This window comes from Carex rostrata, chromosome 13 (assembly GCF_964058835.1).
Source record: "Carex rostrata chromosome 13, lpCarRost1.2, whole genome shotgun sequence".
Taxonomy (NCBI): Eukaryota; Viridiplantae; Streptophyta; class Magnoliopsida; order Poales; family Cyperaceae; genus Carex; species Carex rostrata.
Genome location: NC_135930.1, coordinates 11755626 through 11782658, shown reverse-complemented (window position 1 = coordinate 11782658; position 27033 = coordinate 11755626). Strand labels below are relative to the sequence as shown.

The following is a 27033-nucleotide window of genomic DNA, read 5'->3' as shown; positions in this document are numbered from 1 at the left end:
TCCTACAAGAAAAAAACAAAACAAGGTTATAAATTGGAGTTGTTATCTAGCTGAGATAATTTAATATAAATACAAGTACGAATAACATCATAAAATTACAAATTATAAGATATTACCTGGGTGAAGTTCATAGGAGTCTCTGTTATGATGTTGTACACATAACGAAGAAGAAATACAGCACAATCCATTGAACCTGGAATTTGTTTAGGGCAATTTTCTTCCTTAATTGAACAAACATAGCACAGACTTCGTTTGAAAGAATGAGAAGTTGCACTGGACAGATTCCTCGTTACTTGGACTCTTTGGTGGTAGAAAATGTGCATGAAAAAGATGTTGAGTATACAAAGTTCGAGAAACCTTTGAGGGAGAAAGTTTTCATCACTGCAAATTATTTGGAGTTTGTTGTTGATCTGAACAAGTTGCAGACTCTCTATAACACCTCAAAATTTGAGATGTTGGTTAAATATACTCCTGTTTTCATGAAATTTGGTGTTGTTCCATGCCCTGTCTTGAAAGAGAGAATCGAATATGTAAGTGCGAAACAAGTGTATGTGGGGTCGAGTTTTCCCGAATTTGAGGAGATTGAACCTGATGTAATGCAGAAGATAATAGAGGATAGTGATTTATTAGAGAAAGAGCACTCTGCGAGGAAGTTGATTGCATAGAAGAAGGCTTCTCTAGAATCATGTAAGTTTCGCACTTACATCTCTGATTCTCTCTCTCAAGACAGGGCATGGAACAACACCAAATTTCATCAAAATAGGAGTATATTTAACCAACATCTCAAATTTTGAAGTGTTATAGAGAGTCTGCAACTTGTTCAGATCAATAACAAACTCCAAGTAATTTGCAGCGATGAAACCTTTCTCCCTCAAAATTTTCTCGAACTTGGTATACTCAACATCTTTTTCATGCACATTTGCTACCACCAAAGAGTCCAAGTAACGAGGAATCTGTCCAGTGCAACTTCTCATTCTTTCAAACGAAGTCTATTCATAGAACCAGACCTAAAAAAATAAAAAATAAAACAATACATAAATTAAACAAATAATTTCTCAAAGCTATAAGGAAGGTATATGCATTGTCATAAACAACAGTAAGAACAAAAAAATAATAAATATAACTAATGTAGCAAAAAACTTGCCGATATAAAACCCCTATGAATACTATAAAATTATTGATCAAATATTTCAAAAAATACTTACAATGAGAGCTAGAGCACAGCCTTGAATATAGCCAGTTTCCTTTATCTCTTCCTCGTCCCCTATTATACCCTCCAACTGGCTTGCTATTTCCTCCTCAGAAAACTCACGGTCTTTATCATCTTTCATCTTGCACTATAGGGCACAATTAGCAATGTGTGGTTGCATCCAATTAAAAACAGCTGAGGCCCAATTGTATTCACAAAAATTTTCAATACGCTATGCGTACCTGATTCACAAAGTGGATAACTTATTTTAGTTAATACTATATATTATATTAAGAAACTTCCATATAATAATTACAAAGAGATTTTGCGTACCTGAAAAATTATAACGGGTCACTCCCAACAGTGTTTGGGAATAAAATTATTGTAAACGGGTACAACACCAAGAGAGAAACCACATCTCTTGCGTCTTGTGCATCTGAGGACTCGCCATGATCCAGTCAGTTCATAATATCTTACTGTCATAAACACCTTGCAGTTTGAATTCTCAGAAAGCCTCCGCCTCTCTGAAAAACGTTCACCCTCTTTAACCTTTTCTTGCTTTCCTCTGAATTTAACACATTGAAATCTACAACCGACCACGGCATCACCATTTATGTAAGTTATTTTCTTGCACGCACCAAACCCACTTTGGAAACCATAAAATTTAAAGAAGTTGTGTGCTTCTTCAACCGAAAAAAAATTATCACCAAGTCTAGGAGCGCTTACGAGAAAGGGGATGTAGCACAATTGGCTAGGAAAATGTCCTAGAGTTGTTATACCCAAAGGTCGAGAGTTCGATTCCCCCTCACGAACCTTGGTATCTACTACCAAGTTTTTAAAAAAAAATTCTAGGAGCGCTTACTATGGAATTCTCAGATACATCATATGCTCCTAATCCATTATCTACTAAATCCAAAACTCCATCTACTGGTGCATTCAAATTCAGTGCCCCAATCTCTGATTCTTCAATTCCTACATCTCCCACAAAATCGGGTTCGGCATTCAAATCAATTTCTACACCCTACTTTCTGCAACATTATTCATGATAGAATTATCACATGCCAAATCTTCATTCAAATCAAAATCCATTGGGGCAAACCTGTAAAATTTGGATAAAATAGAATGTAAGACAAACAGAAAATATATCATTATGTACATCAAAATGTCTTCATAACACTGTATTTGTATATCTTATATACTGTAAATTACTTAATATAAAATGTAACATACACATTTCATAAAAAATAATACAAAAGTGCATAAAAAAAGTACCTATATATACTGTAAAATGTGTCACCTATATTGTACATCAAAACATCAAACCCATATATACTACAAAATGATATACATAACATTTAAAGAAAACAACAAATATCCTGTAAAACTGTCATTTGACTTGAGCAAATCATGTGAAATTCCTAACTCAATGCTGTAACTTATGTAACAAATCTTATAAAATTATAATTATAATTTTCAAACATCCAGGAAAACTGTCATTTGACTTGCGCAAATCCTGTGAAATTTCTAATTCAATGCTATCAAATGTGTGACCTATACTGTGCATCAAACTCATCTATACTACAAAATGATATACATAACATCTAAAAAATAAAAATAAAAACATATATATTTGACTTGCGCCAATCCTGTATAATTCCTAATTCAATGTTGTAACTTATGTAATAAATATTATAAAAAAAGAAATTATCATTTCCAAACATCCAGAAAAATTGTCATTTGACTTGCACCAAACCTGTAAAATTACTAACTACATGCTGTAACTTATATAACACATCTTACAAAAAAGAAATTATCATTTCCAAACATCTAGGAAAACAGTCATTTGACTTGCGCCAATCCCGTAAAATTACTAACTACATGCTGTAACTTATATAACACATCTTACAAAAAAAAATTATCATTTCCAAACATCCAGAAAAACTGTCATTTGACTTGCGTCAATCATGTAAAATTATTAACTACATGTTGTAACTTATATAACACATCTTACAAAAAAAATATAATTAAAATTTTAAAACATCCATAAACTTTCAAACTACCGGTACAATATGAAAGCATTTCAATGTCATATCCTATAAAATTTAACATATATCTTGTAATACATATATATATATATATATATATATATAGAGGTAGACTAATATACAATCGATTGTTCCTGAGGTCCCGTACAACCAAGTCATTTTCCGATTTTTAAAGTCCAAATGATCGATCCAAACCGTTCATCTTGTTCTCCATATTAATATGTGCTTGGAGACCAAATTTTACATTTTTTTGAATTTGTTTACTATTTATTAAGCCACTTTGAAAATCGCTGATCCAACGGTAGCTTCTGGTTTTACTGTTTTGTTAAGCCACCGTTGGATCAGCGATTTTCAAAGTGGCTTAATAAATAGTAAAAAAACTCAGAAAAATGTAAAATTTGGTCTCCAAACACATATTAATATGGAGAACAAGATGAACGGTTTGGATCGATCATTTGGACTTTAAAAATCGGAAAATGACTTGGTTGTACGGGACCTCAGGAACAATCGATTGTATATTAGCCTACCTCTATATATATATATATATATATATATATTGTAAAAACGAATAATACAAAATCAAACGAATTTACAACAAATTCAATCGTTACTGCGCTCCACGGTTGAAAGTTTCATTGCGATCATGTATTAAAAACAAGATCGAGTCAGTAATCTCAAATAAATTCGTCATTGCAAAGGAAAAATGAATGAAAGAAGTTAAATACAAAAAAAAGCAACGTACCAATTATGACATAACATTTCAATGTGCGATATCCTGTAAAATGTGACATATATCTTGTAATTCATATATATATGTACTTTAAAAAACAGAAAATACAAAATCAAACGAAATTATAACAATCCAATGAAATTCAAAAAAAATTTTGTTAAAATGCTAGATTCGTTACTACATACAATGAAAACAACAAATTCAACAGAAAAACTTATTAGATTTGAATTTCATCGTCTTCTATCCGATCGAGATCGACTCCTGAATGTTACGTCGTGATCATGTTTAAACAACGAGATCGAGTCAGTAATCTAAAAAAAAAAATCGTTATTGCAGAGAAAAATGAATGAGAGAAGAAAAATATAAAAAAAGCAAAAAATAAGATTTCGTTCGAATGAAAGTCAGTACCGATCAAATGACAATAAGGAACTGGCGACGACCTCAGGAAGAGAAATAAAATGAAATGGCGATGAACTCGCGACGAACTAGGAACTCGCCATTAGGAACTCCTGAATCTTCCCTCGAGATGAAAGAGAAAGGAAAGAAGATAAATCAGATGAAATGGCAACGAACTTGCGATGAACTAGGAACTCTTGAATCTTCCCTCGAGACAAAAGAGGAAGGAAAATCACGCTTGAATCTTCCCTCGAGACGAAAGAGGAAGGAAATTGCGGAGCAGATATGATCGGAAATGGAAGATTCGGAAATGAAATTAAAAAAAGGAAGGTACAGTGTCACGTGATGACATGTTTAAATAAGTCCGTTAGAAGGTGGGGACCGTCGGAAGTTAATGACAGTTGAACTCGGTATTAGATAAGGTTGTGAACAGTCTTTGAACAAAAATCAGTGGACCAAGAACATTTTTCTTAAATAAAAGCTTATATAGCATAGCATGCACTATAGCGCGTAGCATGTAGCATAAATAGCGGACTACTATTACTGCTATAACGGTCGTAGCTGAAATAACGCACTTTGATCCCATAACTTAATATTTAAGGTCCAAAAACACTATAGCGTACTATTTAGAACACTGGTATCGACTATGCCTATGTGAATTTAAATGACAGTGTCAGTAAAATTGTTTCACCTGTTGCTGCAGCACAAGGTATGTATGCAAAGAATCGAAGGACTACTGTTGCTGTAAGACTCGATCGCAGAATTTCACCGACTGTTCGGATGTTATTTTAACTCTACTTTATGTTCGGAATTAGTGGGAAGACTTAACAAAGTGATTTGCATTATATGTTTCGAAGAAAATTATCATTTTTGTCTTTTTTAACATTTTCGGTTTTTGCAAAATTTCTTGCAGATATATTTTATAAGTATATTTTGAATATAGCTTGACTTGAAAAAAACCTTGTAATTTTCATAATTTTGTTTTTTAATATTTTATGGAGAGCTTAAAGAAACCTCTTGGATTCCTTTTGTTTAACTGAAGGCTCTAACGGTCTAACCAGTTCTAACAAAGCACTCTCAAGTGGTGCAGCACAGAACCAGAGTTGAAGAGGAAAAAGATGTGCCAAAATGGATGTTCAACACAAGAATTAACTAAAGTTACTGCCCTTCCCCAGGCGAGCAGATATACAAAAGAACATCATGCTACCACAACTATGCAAACAACTACCGACTAAAATCAAACCATATACCAAGACACTTGATTTGCAAGGTCTTTTTAAGAAGACAGGTTAAAAGAATAGCGCACTTATCTGTACCAGTTTGTGCCTACTAACAACTAGATACAGTCACCTCAGGGTTGAACAGATTTCAATCTGCAGCTGCATTGTACCGGATCCATCTCCCCATCCACATCCCAATCAATTGCTATTTTCACTCCTCTTAGATTCAGTAATATATACAAGTTCAACAAGATCACCTTGTTTTCCAACCAACAAATGCAAATATAATTTTTTTGAAGGAACAGATCATCCTAGTATCGTATTTCCCATGGAATCAGGAAACATATAAAAAGAAGACCCCAGACATATTTTAACTCCATGAAATCAGTAATGCTCCATGCAATGGAGTAATTTTTGCACATAGCAGAAGTTTTTCAGAATATAAAGAAGCAAGGTACTGCTTAGTTTAGATTCCAAAGTAGGATATTATAAGCATAATTTTCAAAAAAAAACACTGAGAAAAACTACCACTCTTACTACTCTACATAATCCCATTGTTAATAGGAGAAAAGAAAACATCAATGCACTAATCAGTTTTTATTTCTCGAAAACTACTCATCTTCAGTAGATCCACCAGTGCTGCCCCTATCCTTCCTCTCTTTCCATCTTCCCCAAATCCACCTTGCTACCATGAACATCCCAAGTGCATACACCTACAATCATTAATTTATACAGAACAAAAAACTTTTTAAAGGAACAAATAATTTCTACTTCATCAGCAAATCTCACTTCAACAGTCATAATCAATGTTCAAAGGCTATGTACAAAATTCATTATGTATTGGGCTTCTGCAAAATGTTAAAAACTAATTCCGTAAGCAACTAAGCCTTAGTTGAAACCAACTATTGTGGTAAACCCTCAGTCAAGCAATAGATGGAAAACACAATTTAGAGCTAATTACACCTCAATTAAGTAACAATGGCTCAATTAGACCCAAGTATAATAGGTACAGAAAAGAATGTTCTTGAAAGTTCAGTTAGTAAAAGACCTCCACATATGGGTGCAACTTGCAATTCATTTTTTCAAATACTCTGCTTCCATTAATAAAAAAGACTCCTAGACCCTCGTCCAGATTTTAATCACTTATCATCAATTATTAATTATCAGTCAAACGCTACTAAAAAGAAGAAAAGTGCTCAACTTTCACCTGTAGATAATGTATCGTCTATTTTGGACTATAATATTTTGTCTATTTTATTTTTCTTTTCCAAAGCTTGGTGGTTCCAGTTGTGTGTTTCATAAGACAACAAAGTAGGCATTTACTGACTGGAAATTAGTTTGACAAACAATACTATAAATCAGGCACAATCCTGTTTGGGTCATAACCATGTATTGTGGTAGGAGTTGGGCAATAACAGTACATAATAACCCGTATTAATACATACTGAGATAAAACTGTATGTAGGACCTAATGCTATCAGAAACAATCAATATGTGGAAATACACATATGGCCAAACTATTCAAATGTTTCAAAGAATATCCAATTAGGGCCTTGTTCAACCCAAATAAACCTTAATAAATCCTCAGTTTTGCAATCAGATACCAATTTGACCCGATTAAGCCTCAATTAAGCACAATCTAAACATGATACTGTTGCCATTAAGTTCCACATTAGTCCATTACTATAGACTTCAGTTTTCTATTAGTAAAATGCATAACCAGAGAAATGGAGATAAAATTATACATTGAACTGGGAGTAAAACGGTATTTGCAAAAGACCCCAGAAAAATCTCAATTTGTAAGCCCCCTTTGATAATTAATTAATTATTAACACGTACAGTACAGCCAAAATCATTGACAACTTCGTTTATACAGAAGAAAGTAAACCAACCTTACCAAAGTCACAGTAATTATCATTAACCTATTGGATCATTAATTTAAACAATTGGAAAGGTCAAGTATTTCATTTCGTTTGTAATTATCCAGCAATAGAAAACACAAGAAACAATAGGCGACACACACCTGCCAGAGATTGGTGCGAGAAGTAGACGGAGTATCATCTACCGAAGCTGACGGAACTTGAGGGCGTTCTTCCGGCGGCACCACATCCTCCAGTCGAATTGGAGCCACTGGATTCTCTTGCCATCTCCGCTTCGCGTCCCCCACCTTTACCACCGGCGGAGCAGTGCTCACCATAGCAGCCCCTCTCTCTTCTCCTGCCATCTCTTTCTATGTATTAATTTATCTCTTGGCAGCTTCAAACCTTTTAAAAAAGAAAAGCAACTAGCAAGTCTAGAACCCCGGAGCAATATGCCAATATCCCATCCCGCCCGTCCCCGTCCTAGGTTCCACTGGGTGGGGATGTTTGTAAAGAGGCCCTTTGGTTCGTAGTAATTACACTACAACGGACTGTATCAAAAAAATAATCAGGGGTGTTAATGAAATCCTTTTATCGTCGAATTTCTCCATGTATTAATTAAGGTGGTGGCCGCCTGGCCGGTGGGTAAGATTTGATTAGCCTGCCTAGCTGTTCCGATAAAAATACGGATATAAAATATCTGTTACTTTATGGAATTGTTAAATAAAATTAAATATGTTAATTTTTTTGTACGTTTAATTATATAATGTATTATTATTATTATGACAAAATTGATTTCTAAATAATATTTTATATAATTTTATTTAATTATTAAATTTTCTGATGAGGTTTATATGAATTTTTTATAAAGTTTTGTTTTACTAGAAATTTATATTCTTCTAAAAATCATGTGACCGACAAATACATTTTTTTATATATTTTGTAGTATTATGTGCATGTTGTGTGTTTATACTTTAAAGTAATATATTTATTTGTTTGTTATGTTTTTAGAATACATAACTTATAAATTTATTCAGTAATTCTTCGTTACTCGTAAACTTTAACAGAGAAGACTAAGATATAGGTAAAAGTGAGTCTATGGTTGTTACCGTGCTACGGCTCTATATTCGAGTTTTCAAATCCTAACGGTCGATCTGAACCGTTCATCTTGTTCTCCATATTAATATGTGTTTGGAGACCAAATTTTATATTTTTTTGAAATTTTTTACCATTTTTTTAGATTTATTGAAAATCACTGTTTTTGGATGGAAAAAAGTACACAATAAAAAACTTTGTGACCTATTTAAAATACTTGTGAAAAAAAGAAGCCACGGAGGTTTGAGGAGTTCTTCGAAATATTACGAAAGAAAAATCCAGATGCAGTTGTGTACTTAAATAATGTCGGTAAATATCAAGATACCAATCATAGTGAGATCCCTAAACCATGGAAGGTGTATCAATGCATGGACAACGGCGCTCGTTGGGGAATTATGACTACTAATTGATCTGAAACGTTGAATGCAGTATTCAAATATAGCTGGAGACTGCCAGTCATTGCACTGGTGGAAGACACATATTACAAGTGTCTCACTTGGTTTAGGGATAGACGAGAGAAAGCAATGGCTCACCTAGCTAGTCAACAACTTCGGTCAGCGCGAGTTGAACCTCTTCCGCATTTAGCATTGCAGCAAATCAATTACGCAACTCCTTCAAACTTATAGCATACCCAGAAGTCGTTTGAACCTCTTCCGCGTCGTTTGGCCCCAATCTCTTCTTCTTTTTAAGCACCGCATTTGCGGTCCCATTTCCAAGGAATTGATCCACTAAGATAGACCAAGTACGGTCTGAAGCACCCGTCACCGGTAACCCCATGATTGGCAGCACCCAAAGACAAGAAACATCCTGCAGCGTAATTGTCATCTCTCCCACGGGAAGATGAAAACTGTGGGTCTCTGGTCTCCATCACTCCACGAGGACAGTGAGGAGTGCTGGGTCAATTTTTATGTGATCCATTCGAGAAACCTGATACAAACCGAGTCTAAGCAAGAATGGTTTGCAAAGGTCGTGGTACGCAATCCCAGTCCAGAGACCTCGAGGGTCCACTCCTATATTTCTGTAATCCTATCAATGTTATACAATTTGATTAAAATAAAATATTGTAATTCAAATAGTTATATCATTTTATAAAAAAATATATATTATATGATTCATGGAGTAACTTACATTATCATGGATTCGTGAGACCTTATGTTGGTCATGCGGCATCCATAATAAATTGCTAAAATTATTTGCCGACCATGCCAATTCAAAACCAAAATCATCATATGCAGCTGCAGCATGTGAAGGGCCACCCGGATCACAACTGCTTGACATTTTGCATGCATAACATTTTAAAAAATTTAATAACAATCTAAATTTACTAACCACTCACATTATTAAATAAATTACTAAATTAAGCAATTACCTATGAACTCTAAAACTCACAGGAATAAATTAATTAAAAAATAAAAAAATACGAGAAGAATAAATTATCTAATTTATCACTTCTTGCAAAATACACTTAGCAAACTAATAAAATGAAATCTAATTAATTCAATTCATTTTCATAATAGATTAAGAAAATAAGTACATACATTACCTAAATTACTTGCATTACCAAAAATCTAAAAAGAATGAACTATGAACTTTAGACTAAAATATTGTCAAAATAATACTATAAATTATTCATATCTAATAAATTGCAACTAATAATTGAGAGTACATAGTTAATCTCAAGAATAATTAAAATAATGCTATCAACACTCTCGATTCTATCCTATGAACTAATTTAAATAAAATTAATTAATTAAAATTAATTTATACCATATCAAATGAGTCTAACAATAAATCAATTTTTCTGAACCCTAAATTATCAATTATCTTAAAATGTAATTAACAAATTAATAAAATTTACAATAATCAATAGTTTGATAACAAATCAAATTTGAAATTATTATCAATTAACATATTTTTACACTAATTAATTTTAATTATATATATAAAAAAACCTGATGGAGGAGCGGGTTTGACAGCGGGTCTGACAGAGGGACGAAATTCATGGATCCGGACGGGTTGCCTTAGTCTGTCCTAGAGAAGGAGAGCAGAGGGCTGCTGATCCGACGTGTGCTGAGTGAAGGGGGCACAGCGAAAGGGAGAGGTAGCGAAGGGAAAAGAGAGAAGAGGGTAGCGAACAGGATATAACGTTGGGGGACGGGATGCGTTAACCCATTCGCATTATTTTTTCCTGCCGGACGGGTTTGAGTACACCATCCCAATTTTTTTTTTAACGCTGGATGGGTTATATTATACCGTCCGGGATTTTCTGTTTTTTATTTTTTTTACTCCGGACAGGTCTGCTTGTACCGTCCGGGTTTTTCTGTTTTTTTTCAATTTCCGCTGAATTTGATTAGCGTCGTCATTAAATTAATTGATACTTAGACTTGAACAAGATAATTAGATCCGTCCCGCTGGACAGATTTATTACACCCGTTTTACTTATTTTTTAACAAAATTCAAAATCTATAACTTTTTCGATATTTTATTATTTTATTTTCTATTAATAAAAAAATCGGCAGCTGCGCGCTGACAAATACAAAACCCTAGTCTACGTTAGCATTGGAGGCGCCGTTTTGCCACGTCATCAACCTCTTCTCAGCTTCTCTCTCTTTCCGTACTTCACCGGTTCCCGCTACACCTGACCTTCCTCAGCTCATCCCACAGTCCCTCTACACCAGTAGCTCCAGCTGTAGATTTTCCTCATGAAAATACCCAAAATATAGAAATTTCCCAATTTAAGAACAACAACAAAAATTGTCCACCTCCAAAAAACCAAATTCCGAAATGCTGCCCCCGGTGCTGAGCGATCGCGGGACAAAACGCACGGCGGCGCCGCCTCCTCCGGCGCGGAAGTTTCGGAGCATGGTGGAGGTGATGAGGGATTCGAAACAGGTTGACCCGGTAACGAGCGAAGGTTACTCTGAAGTGAGGTGCGAGCAGTGCAGGTTAGGAGATAGCGAGAGCGAGCTGGTGTTGTGCGATGGTTGCGATAAGGGCTTTCACATATACTGTCTCCGACCGATCGTCGTTAGGGTTCCGACGGGATCGTGGTTTTGCCCCGGATGCCAGGATTCCAAACCCTTGAAAAGTAAGAGATGGTGAAATTTCTGTATTTGACATCGCATTTTAGCGGTCTTGGAAAAGAAGGGCCCCAATCTTCCATGCAGGATAAAGTTTCAGTCTAGCAGATTGGCAATGTCTGCATCCATTCTGTGATAATTTATTTGGCACCTTAAATTATTCGTAAGCTCTAGTAGAGGTGCCACCAATTTGTTTGTCTTGCATTGTGAGATTGAAAAACAATACATTTGGTGTTTGTATTGATAGGATATAACTTTCTTTATCACTTGGTTTCATTGCACGTAATGCATTTTCAGTATTTGCTGACTTGTACTAAACTAGTGGATCTGTTCGAAATTAGCAGCAGTGCTGGTTTTATTCGTCAAGAAATTTTCATTTTTGACCTAGCGAATCCCTTCTACTGGATCATGGTTTTGCTCAAAATAAATAAAAAAAATACTTTGAAGCCTTTTGGAAAAGTTTGTAGTTTTTGCCTCAAATTTCAGTATTAATCCTATTGTTTAACTTCCCATTAAGGCATAAACAAGACAAACCAATGGAAATTTAAAACTGTTGTTTTAGTAGAGTACCATTTACCTTCTTTTTTGTAATGTTGGTGGTTGCTAATTGTTCAAATTTAGGATTCCCCCTTACTCAACCGAAGATTCTTGATTTTTTCCGGATCCAAAAGAGTTCAACGAGTGCAATAAAATGTGAGCCCTCTGAAGGTATTTTCTTTTTCATATTACCAGTTTGTAACCTCAAATGAAGCTAATTAATGATCTAAATTTTATTTCTTTTTCATATTACCAATTTGGTAACCTCAAATTAAGTTACCAATTTGGTGCTGAAGGTTCTAAAAGCATCATTTTGGTCCTGGAGTTTCTAATTCATGCCAAAATTGGTCCCCTATCTTTAAGATTCATCTAACAGATAATATTTCCAATATGTTCAGCATTACAGGTAGAGTCAAAGCTGCCCCACAATGACATGAGTAATAAAGGTGATGTGAATACTAAAATTATGATCCTCTGTGTTACATATCAATTAAATAGATACTAACAGTGACTTGTCATCACAGATTAATAAGATAATATTCACATACATCTTACCATGAATTTCATCACGGCATGGACGTTGACATAGATTTCTATGTAAATTTTTTATTGCTGATTATAGCATTACTTCGGTACAAACTGCAAACTTTAGTGGTCAAAATGAAAAATTAAAAAAATTTAAGGTCCAAAATAGGAAATGAGAAATACTTCAAGGACCATTTATGAAATTTACGCAAAACGAATAAAAAAAATATCTAATCAGCATTTGTGGAAATGTCGGAAAAATTGCTATTAAGGTACCTCAGGTTTAAGCTAAACTCAATTTAAAAATGTATTCTTGTATTCTAGAAACAATACTATTCAGATTTCCTCACGGAGCCTAGAAAAAAAGTTTGAATTCTGGAGTTCCACTTCCACAAATAAAAATTGTTGGTGTAGCATGCTGAAGTGCAGAGTTTTCACTGTTGATGAAAGCTCACTATGAGAAGAATTGGCCACAGTAGGGTTCTATTATGTTAACTTGTCAATATAAAATTTCCTGACTCAAATTACCACTCAGCAACAGAGTGAAACTTATTATGGTTCCTGATTTCTAGAAAATCTGTGCTGCATACTAAACATGAAAATATTCCCACATTCCTTGCTTCTAGTTTTTTTTAGAAGATACCCAAGTACACCTATCATCTCATGTTCTTTTGTTTATTAACTAATGAGAAAAATACTTAGTTCAGGCTTTTTTCTCAAAAAACTGAAAAGTTCCTCACCTTATTTTTATATATAAAACCAGATGGAAGGAAGCGAAAGAGAAGGGCACCATTGGTGCTACAGAAAAGGAGGCGGCGGCTTTTGCCATACATAGCCGCAGAAGATCCTGAAAGGAGGCTCCAGCAAATGGCCTCTCTTGCTACTGCATTGACTTCCTTGAAATTGGAGTTCAGCAATGAACTGACGTATGTGCCCCGCATGGCCCCACGGTACAAAAACCGAGCTAGTCTAGAGAAAGGAGGAATGCAGGTACTTTGTCAACTACTTTGTTAGTGCAAAAGCATCACTATCAATCATATTTCTAAAAAGAACCTAAGGTTTTATAAGAGAGATTCTTATTTTTGGAAGCTGCTCGAGGGAGATTATATGTGATTGAAATGTGAAGGACTTGAAAGATTATAATCTTATGGGATTTGAAGACAATGTGATTATATTTAATTTGATTAATCTACTTTTAGTAAATGGGTCTCTTTGCCAGTATGATAATCAATGAGAGCTTATGTGTAAGCAACATCAATTATAGCAGGTTTATTGTGCAAATGTATTTTAATGAACTATTTTATTACATACAAGCTCATGCGTACTCAATTGGCAACATGTCTTGTATTTTTTGAAAATAAAGGACATGCCTTGTATAATTGTGTGAAGACGTGATTATCCTTACACTTTTATCTGAATTTCTCAAATAAGTCACAAAATATTCCTCCTTTCTTTCACATGGAGAAATCTTGTATGTTTTTGCATGGGTGGACATGATATTTGTATGCTACCTACTTGCTACTTTGACATTTGCTGAAGTGTCCCTTGCATACCCTCATACATGCACACAGGGTATTGATGTTAGACTTTGTCATTATATACCGTGTCTGTTATTCTTTTTCCTCCTTTTCTGTTTCAAGGTTTTACCGAAGGAGGACAAAGAAACATTGGAGCTTTGCCAAGCCATGTATAAAAGAGGAGAGTGCCCCCCTCTTATGGTTGTTTTTGATTCTTGCGAGGGGTACATGTCTTTTCTTTCTCTCATTTTTTTAACTTAAATTTAGATGATTTAAATTTCCGAACAAAAATTTAACACCCTCGTTTCGGGCACACTACAAAGACCTCACTCCCATCCCCAAGAAGTACTAGGCACAGTGGCGGAGCTACTGAATTTTGAATTTTTTTTATAAACCCATATGATATTGGGTTGTTGCCCTATCCTGGAAATTCTTTTTCCCTACCTTGTGAAGTCTAATTTTCTATTTCTTTGCAGTCCACTCCCTTATTTTTTTTGGATGAAATTCGTAGTTTTCAAATTTGTAATTTAATATTTTGATGAAATTTTAATTGTTAATATTTTTGCCCACCCCCGACTCAAATCTTGGCTACGCCACTGCTAAAATATTGATAGTTTTTCTCAGCATTACAATTAAAATGATGACACAAATGCTGAGGCTTTTCTCTCAACCATGAATTCAGTATAATACAATGATGACACAAATGCAAATGCTTAATTACAAATTTCCATTTGCACTCTTGTGAAAGCTCAAAATGTCACTACACTGGCATTGCAAATGCGAAATATATCACATTCCTTTGAAGGAATTTGAAAAATAACATGAAATTCATACCCACTGAAAATCAACTCCTAAAATAATTGTTCCTTTTATGTTTTCCTCAAATTTACATAGAGAGACAAGGAGCTCACCTCCTACGCTGCATCAGCATCCATAGTTTTCCAGGGACTCTTTAGTGGTTCACATGAAATAGCTTCATTACATCAGAGGAATGCTAGGCATCATTTTGTCAACTCTCAACAAATCATACATTCACACATGCTATTATAAACTAAATATGTAGTTTTTTTTTTTTTTTTCTTTGAATGACAGATTCACGGTACAGGCTGATGGGCACATAAAAGACCTAACACTAATTACAGAATATACCGGGGATGTGGATTACCTGAAAAACCGTGAAACTGATGATTGCGACAGCATGATGACGCTCCTCCTGGGGATGGACCCTGCTGACAGTCTAGTTATTTGCCCTGATAAGAGGGGAAATATCGCACGCTTTATTAGTGGCATCAACAACCATACTTTGTGAGTCTTTATTTTTCATTTATTTTTTTTTTTACTTTTGCTAAATACAGCCTCCGTCTTTTTTTTTTTGGGTGTTTACAAATGGGAGGAAAAAAAGAAAATAAAGAAACAAATACTTGGATCCAACTTTGTAATCCACTTAATATTTGGGCCACGGAAAAACTTTACACAGGCATAGTTTCATGCATGTACTTATGAGCTACTGTATCTGGGCAAACTGAGAACATTACTCTATAAGACATGGGGAAACATCATGATGAGACCCTTCACTTCCAAATTCTTCAAACCTACTCAAGTTTCTCCTGTTGAGTTGTTTACATAAAAATTAAAGAACTAACACCAAACTGTTCAGAATAGATTGAGCAATTTTAAGGGTTATAGAGTATTATTTGTATTTTGACATTAACCCCACAGAATAAAGTAGAAAAGACAAAAAACGATAATTTGTTGCACACTCATTCCTCCAATGTAGCTTCCCCAGTCACTAACTTTTTCACAACCAAGTTGGTATAGCTCTCCATATATGGGTTACATGAGGGTAGGTCTCAGTGGCTTGGGATGTGTAAAAAGACTGCCTAAAAAAATAATAATAATAATTCAAAGAGAGGGTTGAGTAATTATTTTGCATGCCAAAGTTGTAAAAAAATAGACTTTTTTTTAAGGTTAGTGGCTTGTAAAAAAATAGACTTGTGTCATTAAACATTATAATGTAGAATACACTTGTAAGTGATATCCATCTTGAGTACTAGAGACTCTGTTAATAAAAGACCATTAAGTATGAAATAAAGAATAAAAAAAAGGTTGAATGCTTCTTTTGCATTTCAAATGAGAGTAGTATTTGCTTCTGTTTGGAAGAATGAAATCTGTAGCTTTGAGGTGGATATAATCAAACAATATGCTTTTCCAGTTCAACATCTTTCTTTGAAATTCATTATTTTTTTAGTTATACACCTAATTGATATAACTCGTGTGCTGCATATGATACATATTAGCTTGTTTCAAATTCATCTAGTGTACCTTATAATTAAACTCATGTCGATTATCCTCAGTTTTTTTTCCAAATTTTTTTGCTGTTTATAATGTACAATATTTTTATGGTTTTTAAAAAGAAAAATGAAATTACACGGTTGGTCATGTTTAGATATATGCCATAGGACGATTATACAGAGTTTCGGATTCATCTTCATGTGGACTAAGGATCCTCGATAATCAAGACTAACCATCATCCACTACACTGCTATACTCATCACCTAGTTTATATAACATGAATTACATGAAAAAGTCGTATTATTTAATCTTTCTGAATCCTTTTAACTTTAGGTAAATAACAACATTTTGTTATAGGGATGGTAGGAAAAAACAAAACCTCAAATGTGTGAGATATAATGTGGATGGCGAGTGCCGTGTCTTATTGGTGGCATGCCGTGACATTTCTCCTGGTGAGAGGTTATATTATGACTACAACGGGCATGAGCACGAGTACCCAACCCATCATTTTGTGTGACATTAAATTAATGTCATATTTAACATTGCTGGCCGAGCTGTCGACTAATATTCATTTTTTTTCATAAAAAGTGACCTAACGGTTTTGATCATATTAGCTTGGCCTTATGAAATCTGTTTTTAATTCCCCCAATTTGGGGTCATTTAGATGATTGCTAAGTTAAAAAATAGGAAGAGAATTTGTGTTGCATCTCGTCCAGTTTTCCTTTCCTCTTTTTTTTTCTTTATCTTTTTCCTAGTTTGAAATGTAGATTAGGTTTTGTTATTTTTTAGGATGTAAATCTGAGAATGCTGCCAATATATAATACTAAACCTTATTATTTTGATTCTTCTAAGCAACTTTATGCTGAAACTATATATAATTGTCTTTTGAGACAAGTGGCAATTTACCACGAGCTTCATTTTTGTACAATACTATATATAAATTATTTGGTAATTTTGTTCAGTGATTTTTGATCCATTGGGTCGTAATAAATCATGCATCAATGTATCAAGGATCTTCAATGATACAATCTTGGTTAGTCAGTATCCTATCAGCAAATTATTGGTTTAAATGTAAAGTTTTTGTACCTGAATTCTGGAGATTAGCTTTAGAATTTGTGAACGAAGAACAGTGTAAACTGATATTGGACAAGAACAAATATGCACTTTTCAAACATAAATGACAACCAAGATTTAAAAATGCAACATATATGAGTGAGTCTATGGTACTATGCATATCACGGGTTGTTACCGTGCTGCGGCTCTATATTCGAGTTTTCAAATCCTAACGGTCGATCCGACCCGTTCATCTTGTTCTCCATGTTAATATGTGTTTGGAGACCAAATTTTACATTTTTTGAAATTTTTTACTATTTTTTTAGATATTTAGAAAATCACTTGATCTGAAAATTCTGGACCATCCAAAAACAGTGATTTTTAATAAATCTAAAAAAATAGTAAAAAAATTTCAAAAAAATGTAAAATTTGGTCTCCAAACACATATTAATATGGAAAACAATAATGGTTCAAATCGACCATTAGGATTTGAAAATTCAAATATAGAGCCGTAGCACAATGCCAAATCGTAATATGCATAGTACCATAGACTCACTCTAAGATTTCTATAACCAAAACTTGTATTTCTCTTCAACGCAACAGCTTTCACAATTAGATCTATACATGTCTAGCAAGAATAATCACAAATACACGAAACCTGCCTTGATCTTTTTATGATCGGTATATTTGCTGCCAAAAATGTGACCCTTGAACAAATCCAGTCTCCATGGGGTCGCTTAGCAAATCAAATCATTGGAATAGACGAAAAGTGAAATTTAGAATATGCTTTATTTTTCACTATTTTAGCCGTATTAAGTTAATGGTGAAAGAGTAGAACAATATTAGTAAATGAGCTAATTTTCTCTCTTGAAAAATATCAATTTCTCTATTTTGCTTTTTCCACAAAATAAGAAATTGACTCAAACCCAATAAGACACGGTTGTAGTCATAATATAACCTTTCTATCAAAGGCAGTTACTCGAGTTAAATTGGGTTAGATTTTTTAGTTACTAAAATGTAAAAAAATAAATAAAAGTTTGACTGCAAAATCTCAAACCCAGTTTAACTCGCTTTCTTGTCCGGTTGGAATAAATATCCTTTCTATCAAAGGCAGAACTAGAAAGTTGTGATAGAGGGGCTAGATAAATAAGTGTTGTGTAATTTTATTTTATGAGAGAGGCTAATAGTACAACTTTTTTTTTAAATTAAAATTTTTAAGAGTAAAACTAACAAATTACAATTAATAGGGGCTGCTTAGCACTAGTGTTGTAAATAATGGTATGTGCTTGTCGGACGGACATTGTACGCCAAGCATTTAATCGAGAATAATTGGTCCATTAGTCTGGAAATAATCGGTCCATTAGTCTGGAAGTTCTGTGTCAATTTTATCGTCACCAACGATTAATCGATCTAAATAGCCGTTTTTTACAACACTCCTTGGCACCCTTTTGACTCCACATTCTTCAGTTGTTGTTTTTTACTTTATTCCACTCTTGCCAAATACGCCTTAAAAAACATCGCTCCTTAAAATAAAAATAAATAAAAAACAAAAAACTACAAAGGTTAGAGAATTACCATCCCAAGACGTTTTGTCAAAAAAGTTTTGGATAACCACAGTCCTATGACTTTTTCTTAACAGAGGAAAAGGATTGAAATCATTCACGACAACATATATTTATGAGTTTGGCTATTATAACATTAGTGTCATTTCAACCTATATAATACCAACTCTAAAATCTATCAAATTGATTTCAAACAGTGAATCCAAACCGTTCAAACCGATCTACTTCATTAGTTGTGCGTTTACATACAAAATTTATAACTTTTCGAATTTATTTAGTATTAAGTTAAGCGGTCAAATGTGTGAGTTTTTAAATTAATTTTAATACATTAATTTTTCAATATTTTTGCCGCTTGATTTGGTACTAAAATAACTCGAAAATATAAAAAATTTGTATATAAACGCATCACTCATAATGTAAATCGGTTTGAACGGTTTAGATTAGTCGTTCGAAATCGATTTGATAAGTTTTAAAGTTGATGTTATATAAGTTGAAATGACACTAATATTATATTAGCCAAACTCTATATTTATAAGTCCTAATGGTTATAAAGAAAACAGAAATGTGAGATTTGTTTTACATGTTGCCACGTTAGTACAGTAAGCAACATAAATTTCATCTTACTATTTTTTTTTTTCGTTTTAGATAATTTCATTATTTTCTTTTCTTTTTTTAGAAAGTTTCATTAGGGGTGTCAATGGGTAAGGTATAGGTCGGCTGGAGACATTTTTATATCCATACCCATTAAAATTGACCTTACTCGTACTCTACCCATACCCATTAAAAATTGATCTTACTCTACCCTACCCTTACCCGTTAATATTATCGAGTAACGAAACGGTAGCGGATGAATAGCGGATAATACTAGTATAATAATTAGTTTTATTATATTTTACAAATTAAACATCAAAAACTCATTCATCTTAACACATATATAATTGCATTTCTAATAAAAAAAAATAAAAAAAATGTGCAATCAATTCCAACTAAATTATTTTTTATAAAGAATAAAAATTCAAAAACACGAATATACATTTAAGTGGGTTGAAAATTAAATTGAGTATACATTTAAGTGGGTTGAAAATTGAATTGAATATATATTTTGATTTTATAATTACCCTATAGGGTAACGGGTACGAAATAGTCATTACCCATATCCTTACCCATTTATTTAACGAAAAAAAATTCTTACCCATATCCATACTCAATAAGCTAACGAAAAAAAAACCTTACCCGTACCCGCCTTATCGAATACGATACGGGTCGGGTAAATGACTAAAAAGGTACCATTGACACCCCTAAGTTTCATAACATGAATAGAACTAGAATTCTCAACCTTTAGGTAACCACAATCCTAAGACTTTTTCTTCTAACTATGCTACCATTCTCTCTTTATGTAAAAATGGAGACATCTAAGAAATTTTTTTTTTTTTTCATTAGTCAATAAGCCTAAAAATAAGATTGTCTCGTCAAAACAGCCAAAATCACTCCTCTTATTATGCAATTATCATATTTATTTTTTGAGTAAAGGTTGAACATGCCATTACCATATTAACGGCAGCACAAATTATGAGAACCAAATTACATGTCAAAGTATGGTTAATTTGGCAGCTTTTGCAGAGATAATCACGGTATCTTGAGACTATGAATTAGCCATGATATATTCATCCCATCTTGTATACAATTTCAATCAGTCCCCCAGGCATCCTCGCGCAAGGATTGTCGGGTGACAATTCGGTCCTTCCTCTCCTGCTCTTGTTGCTTGTGCTCACGGACCCCACTGCCAGGAGAGATGATACGTAGGCCCATGCTTTGAGCTATCATTCTCTGAGCTGTCCTTGCACTTGTTTTGGGTCTTGGAAAGGGTGGCTTCAGATCTTTGGTCATGAAAAAACAGCAACATTAAGGACATGACGTGACAGGACATAAAACCGATGATAAAAAAATATCTTCATTACATCTAATGAAACTTTATAGTTGGAAATGATTCTTCCCCCCGATTAGCAGCATATGTTATGCAACCAGGTACAAACCCCTTTTTATATGATTGTTGACATGCCTTTCTATCTTATATACAGTTCAACCGTTGCTCCAAATTTTATTTTTTATTTTTTAAGAGGGGGCTGGTGTTTTCAAGGCAGGCAGCATTAGAGCAATATCAGGTTTTTCTTTATATATTCAATAATTTCATGTTCATGTCTAGTAACACCATATTTTTTCTTCTTTTTAAAAAAAAAAATTCAAGCAACAAGGTCCTTGGTAGAAATTGAGATTAATAATGCCCCTCCCTTATTAATACACTTTACCATTACTTCAACCCAACACAAGCTAATCAATGTATAATTCATAGGAACCAATTACTGGCAAACTTAAGAAGCTAAATGTACTTTAAACATTCTAATTCATTGAATAATCAGATGACTCATTCTCTCTGATAAGCAGAACTATGGAGGTTAGTTGCTTCTTAGGTTTGGGTCCAGGTTAAAGATCAAAGGCAATGCCTGTCATTTTGCTCCCTATCTTTAAAACGGGACAAACTTGGGTCCGATGGATTCTAAAACCGTCCGATCCTCTTTAAGATTCGTGCGCACTGATATTGAAAAAATGTGCATGGATATTAAAGCGACGTGCACAGATCTTAAAGCAGATCGGACGGTTTTGGAACCCATCGAACTCAGTTTGAGTCCTATGGGCATCGGACCCAAGTTTGTCCCCTTTAAAACAGACTCTTTAAAACTGTCTCTTTGTAGGATTTCATCAGGGAGCTATAAGTTACTTGTCTGTCATTAATTCTTTCAGTATGATTAAAAAAATGTAAAGATTAATGAAAGAGAAAAGAGACCTCCAGGTTTCAGTTGGGGCAATAATTCATCATCATCATGAAGACACCGAAACTTGTACCTGCTTGGTATACAACTTTTTGCTGAATCAGCTGCATTTTGTGCATCACACATTTTAATCATGCAGTAACTTGTACTTGATCAACGACAAAAAAATTAAAATTTGTTATTTCTTGTTGAGTCAGCTGCATGTGCGCGCACATGTGTGCATGCGGCACGCACGCATGTGTGAGAGAGAGAGAGAGCGGGGGGGGGGTTACCAAGAGAAGGGTTACGAAAAACAGCAAGGGAAGAAGTATCATTGAACCAACGAATGGCGACACTGGCACCATCAAATGCTTCAAATATCTTCTCTAGCTCAGTAGTGCGGGTTTTTGTTGGTAAGTCATATAGCACCAGGACATGTCTTGTGCCAAAATTTGCTGAACATAAACAAACAACTTATTATTGGGAGTAATCATTCGGTAAACATTGGCCAAAATAAAAGCTATTCAAACTTATCCTTTGCAAAAATATAACAAAAAAAATGAGATTACAACCAACTTAACCCAACTAGAGCTCACAGCTCAGTTTGCAAACTAGCCACAACTGAGGCAGAGTTTCTAATAAAGCTTATTAGCATTACTTTACCCTTAATTGGTCAATCATGGACATGAAATGGTAACAGAACATAAAAGGGAACTACCAAGATCCAAGAACGCTTCCACAAGATCTAAGAAGTGTGTAATTGAAATCCCATCTTACCCCTATAAAATGGGAACATCATAAATAAACTTTCTCAGCTTCTCTGTTCCTTTTAAAAAAAAAAATACAAATTTGCCACCCCCATTTCCCTCATTTATGGCAACCAAAGAAAGTCAAGAATGAGAAATAGTTGGGCATTTGAAGAAAACAGATTAGGGAGAAGCATGACATTTTTTTACTTTCCCAAACGCAGAGCATGATGAGGTGATTCTAGTCCTACAACTGCCAACATCTCATTATGAATACTTAAAATTCGGAAATTCTTCAAACCAATGTAAGCATATAAAACTTCATTATTTTTCAAGCCCGGTTGGTGTAAGAAAAAGATGCCAATAAAATGACAGATTAAAATCAATTGTAGCAATTAAGTGATCCGTTCATTTTTGGCCGTATTAAATTTCTACCATCTAAAATCCATGATTTACAAATTTTTTCATGCACATGCATCGCTTCACGAAGAATATTAATATTACCAGTTAGTATTCCTTGATTTTCCGATTAAAATATTAATACAAATAACTTGTGCACCAAAAAGTTATGACACCAAAATACTTCCCATCCATGATAATTCTCTACTAAAAAATGTCTACATGAACTCTCAGCGACGTCCATGAAGTTGATTATCTCCAATCAGACCAATCTACCATTAATCATTAATTGCTTAACTATACGCCAAGCCTCTCCAACAAAACAAAAATGAACAGACTTCAGGCCAAACAGGTAAGATAAATATGCCCATCATTATTCACGATAGCAACAAGACATCAATTTAACAAAGATTACTAATAAAAGTACCTTCATTTTCTCTTTCTGTATTGCTCAAAGAATCTAATATGGGGTCATTGGCATCCTTGTACTCTTCTTGAATCTCGCTATATAACGTGCTATTGTTGTAGAGGAAAGAGCCCCTTCCTCTTCTTTTTGGCTTTTTATCTGGAGCAGGGGAACTGTGGTCTTTTTCTTTATGCACCAAATTGCCAGGTTCAGCTAGTGAGGTTTCAGCTTTTGGTTTTAGAGAGAGCAGATTTATTTCGGTTTCTGCTTTGTCAGCAAGTACCTCCCAGTCTAAAATATAACCAATAAAACAATAAAATATCAAAATGAGGATACATGTTCTTAATTAACTTTTGGGTCAACTTGCCACTCAGGGAGGTGAAAATGGCACATCCCATGCTTATGGTTAAGATAATAATAAAAAGCCTATGATTAAAACCCCAATTTATGATACTGTGATAATAGATTCACCACCAGCAAGTAACGTGTTAATATAATTTTTTATCATGTTTCTAATTTTGTTGCAATCATACTCCTTTGCATACGTTCACCTCATGGCTAGATTTGATGAGTATATCAAACGTCAACTCTGAATTAATAGCATCATTAAACAATATTTTAAATCCAAAGGGCAAAACATTGTGAATTCGACCTTCAAAAAGAAGTCAAAAGTTGTTAAAAAAAAAGTACCATCTTCACTATCTTCAACATCATTGTTTGATGTTGTCAAAAGTATTGATCCTTCTGTGTCCTTCTCTTTTACAGATATAGTTGTTGTTGGCTGAGCAACCCTGATTATACAAAAAAAGAAATTACTTGATGAATAGTAAAAAAGTTATCAAACTTTCCTTTAACTACTGTTCCCCCCTTTTTCCAAGGCCGGGGTATTCATACCAGTAATGAGGTTAAACTTACACTAAAGTCAGTAAAGCTTAATTTAAGCTAGTTGCAAGATTTTGATAGATAAGTGAGGTTGATTTCTGTTGTTATTTGGATTTCTGTTGTTATTTGGGGTTCAAAAGATGCTGAGAACAGGTCTGGTTTAATATTTGGTATTAACTAAAAGAGCTCAGTTGTTTTCTTTCTTTCAGTTTTCTAGCAGATGTAGATACAGATATAGCTGCTTAGTTTTTGTTGACAGTTGAAGGTGGAAGTGCAAAATTAGTGGATTGGTATAGGCTAGCATTAGACAATTAAAGATAAGTAACTTTGCTACTATTTTCATTTGGACGCAAAATGGATGCTATCCTTTTTGCAGTAAATAGTAATTCGCACAGAACAAATCAAGATTCTCCATTTGTTTTAGTCATTTTTTAAAGGGCCAGTAGGACTAACAGGAGTAATGGAGATTCAGAAATAATAGCAGTCTCCAATGCTTTATATTTAGTAATATTGAAACTTAAAGTGGTGGAATTGAATCTGAAATCAGAAAATTTTCAAAACTATGAAAATCGCAGACGTTGTCTGCGATTCTCCTTTTTGGTTCGCAAACAAAAAACGATCAACAGGTGTCTGTGATCTTCCTCATTCTGAAAGATAATGATTTGGACCTCCTTCCTCAGTTTCCATTTTATATTATAAAGAAAAAAATGGAAATTGACAGTTGTGGGTCTATTTTTAAGAATAAGGTCAGAACTTGAACTTGTTACGAATTGTTACTAGATACCGTTGTCCAGTGTGAAAGAGGATAATCCTTCCTTATTTCTAGCTAAGTACCCTTGTCTCCAGAAACAGATGCACTGCAAAATGGTGTTCTTTTTTTAATGGAGAAATATAAAATGCAAAATCAAACCTCAAATTAGTAGAGACGATTGGAGTAGACGATTCTTCATTTATTCTAGAGCGAGCCGAGAAAGCGCGCGACCTCAACTCGTCGGACTTGATGGTATAACCTTTCAACGAATAGAGATCGGCTAGGTCACTCATCGCGGCAGACAACTGGAGGTCTCCGGTAGAAGTGGAGGAGCCGCCGTCAAGGCGGGATATGAAGAGCTCGAGGAAGGAGATGGCTCCATCCGTGTCGCCGCTGTCGCGTAGGTTCTCAACATGCTCGCTCCAGTTCTCAACTTTCTCGTCTAGCATTAGGGTTTTGGCTCCTTGATCTTGACCTTGCTTTTGATTTGATTTTTCCATTTTCGTTTGTTAACTTATTAGTTAACAGAGGGAGGAGACGAATCGTTTTGTTACTTATTAGTTACGTGACTTATTGGAAAATATCAATGGTTTGAACACGAATCTCAAAGCTCAAATAATACTAAGTTAAGTTACTAACCCATGCCCAAATGAATAAGCACGGACAGGACATGTTACGCAAAATATGAGATATCTCAAGGGAAAGGGTCAGGATACGAATCTGCTCCTGCTTTTAGAAGCTTTGTGCTTTTCTTTGTGTGTCTAGCTCTCTCTTTAAAAGAGGAGAAAAAAGAAAGCGGAGAGAAAAGGTATAGAGATAAAAAAGAGAAAAATAAAGAAAAAAGTATGAAAAGAATAGCAGCGAATTTTATTCTGAAGGGTCAAGGGATACGCACTCTGAGTCTGAGAGGACGCCGTTCCATTAGGCCGTCAGTGGTGAGTTCGATTTCTCTTAGCCTTGGCCCTTAGGTAACTCAAAATTTTGAGTTTAGATTCGAACCAAAATAGATCAGGTGGTCCGTTGCCTCGTGGCTCTCAGGTGATATGAATTCGTCAGTGCCAGCGGCCTTCGAGAGTATTAAATTTAATTTAATTAATCCGGAAAAATTATTTCTCAAATATTACTGGATAGTTTTACTTCCAACGACTTCTTTTATTTAATCAATATAAAAGGTCCAAGCTAAGCTTAAAAGTATTAAATTAATTAATTTATTAATTTGAAAAATCCAGTTTGTTCAAAGTATTAAATTAATTTATTAATTATTACTGTGTTCCGTTATTGTCAAATTGTTTATTCCAATATCTGTTGTAGCAAACTAATTAACAGTCAAAGGTTAATGGTTTGTTCATACAATGCATGTGAAAACATATCAAATATTATGTTGAAATTTTATATACTTTGGTAAGGATCGCATCAAATATGTTGTTTCTACTTTCTACCACATTTTCAAAGAAACAACAAATGTACAATTTTTATAGCATCGAAAAAATTTCATCATCTTTTTAGTTCTCTAAAAAAAACCTTACAATATTTATAGAAATAAAATTTCTGGGCGTTGGGGGCATGAATCTTAATGAAGTCATTACTGCGGATGTGATATTTGTTAATATCAAATCATATTATCATTACATATCAAATCATTCGTTCTTCAGTTCAGAGCATCTTTATAAATTTGATGTGAGGGTGAGGCTTACACTACAGTACTACTACTACATAGAGCGGAGCCGTCATCCATCGGTTCTTCAGTGGTACTGGTATGCATTGCGCAAGCCGCCTTAATTTGAAACATATCTGCCACTGCCACTGCCACTGCCAGTAAGACAGTCAATGAACGAATGAGGCAGTACAGACTACAGACTGTACAGTACAAAATTATGTGTTAAAGAATTGAGGTCTAGTCTACTAACCAAGTCTGATTAATTCTTCAATCCACCTCCTTAAC

General features: G+C 34.2%; 4 protein-coding genes across 5 annotated transcripts in view; 2 read left to right on the top strand and 2 right to left on the bottom strand.

Moving 5' to 3' along the window:
- Positions 1 to 6008: 6008 nt before the first annotated feature.
- LOC144564192 (uncharacterized) lies at positions 6009 to 7886 on the bottom strand. Its single transcript, XM_078313740.1, has 2 exons — positions 7604 to 7886; positions 6009 to 6293 (listed from the first exon to the last, which is right to left on the bottom strand). Exons 1-2 carry the CDS (start codon positions 7802 to 7804, stop codon positions 6192 to 6194), a joined length of 303 nt encoding a protein of 100 aa, XP_078169866.1. The 5' UTR covers positions 7805 to 7886; the 3' UTR covers positions 6009 to 6191.
- A 3179-nt stretch (positions 7887 to 11065) lies between these two features.
- ATXR5 (TRITHORAX-RELATED PROTEIN 5) lies at positions 11066 to 17356 on the top strand. 2 transcript variants are annotated; one of them, XM_078313790.1, is made up of 7 exons: positions 11066 to 11622; positions 12236 to 12322; positions 12550 to 12597; positions 13440 to 13666; positions 14317 to 14417; positions 15286 to 15498; positions 16843 to 17356. In XM_078313790.1, the coding sequence occupies exons 1-7, from the start codon at positions 11319 to 11321 to the stop codon at positions 17000 to 17002; spliced, it is 1140 nt and encodes a 379-aa protein (XP_078169916.1). In that variant the 5' UTR covers positions 11066 to 11318; the 3' UTR covers positions 17003 to 17356. The 2 variants fall into 2 exon arrangements, with proteins under 2 accessions (XP_078169916.1, XP_078169917.1); XM_078313791.1 differs by lacking the exon at positions 12550 to 12597 and having other exon boundaries at positions 11115 to 11622.
- A 3213-nt stretch (positions 17357 to 20569) lies between these two features.
- LOC144564833 (coiled-coil protein) lies at positions 20570 to 25650 on the bottom strand. The gene is made up of 6 exons (XM_078314447.1): positions 25251 to 25650; positions 24149 to 24249; positions 23480 to 23749; positions 22201 to 22362; positions 21943 to 22032; positions 20570 to 20977 (listed from the first exon to the last, which is right to left on the bottom strand). The coding sequence occupies exons 1-6, from the start codon at positions 25589 to 25591 to the stop codon at positions 20787 to 20789; spliced, it is 1155 nt and encodes a 384-aa protein (XP_078170573.1). The 5' UTR covers positions 25592 to 25650; the 3' UTR covers positions 20570 to 20786.
- The window catches only part of LOC144564836 (Vacuolar protein sorting 55 (VPS55) family protein), a 43285-nt gene continuing 40861 nt past the window's right edge, over positions 24610 to 27033 (top strand). Inside the window, exon 1 of the mRNA XM_078314450.1 lies at positions 24610 to 24613. The gene's annotated coding sequence lies outside the window, so the exon portion shown is untranslated. The remainder of the gene's footprint in view (positions 24614 to 27033) is intronic.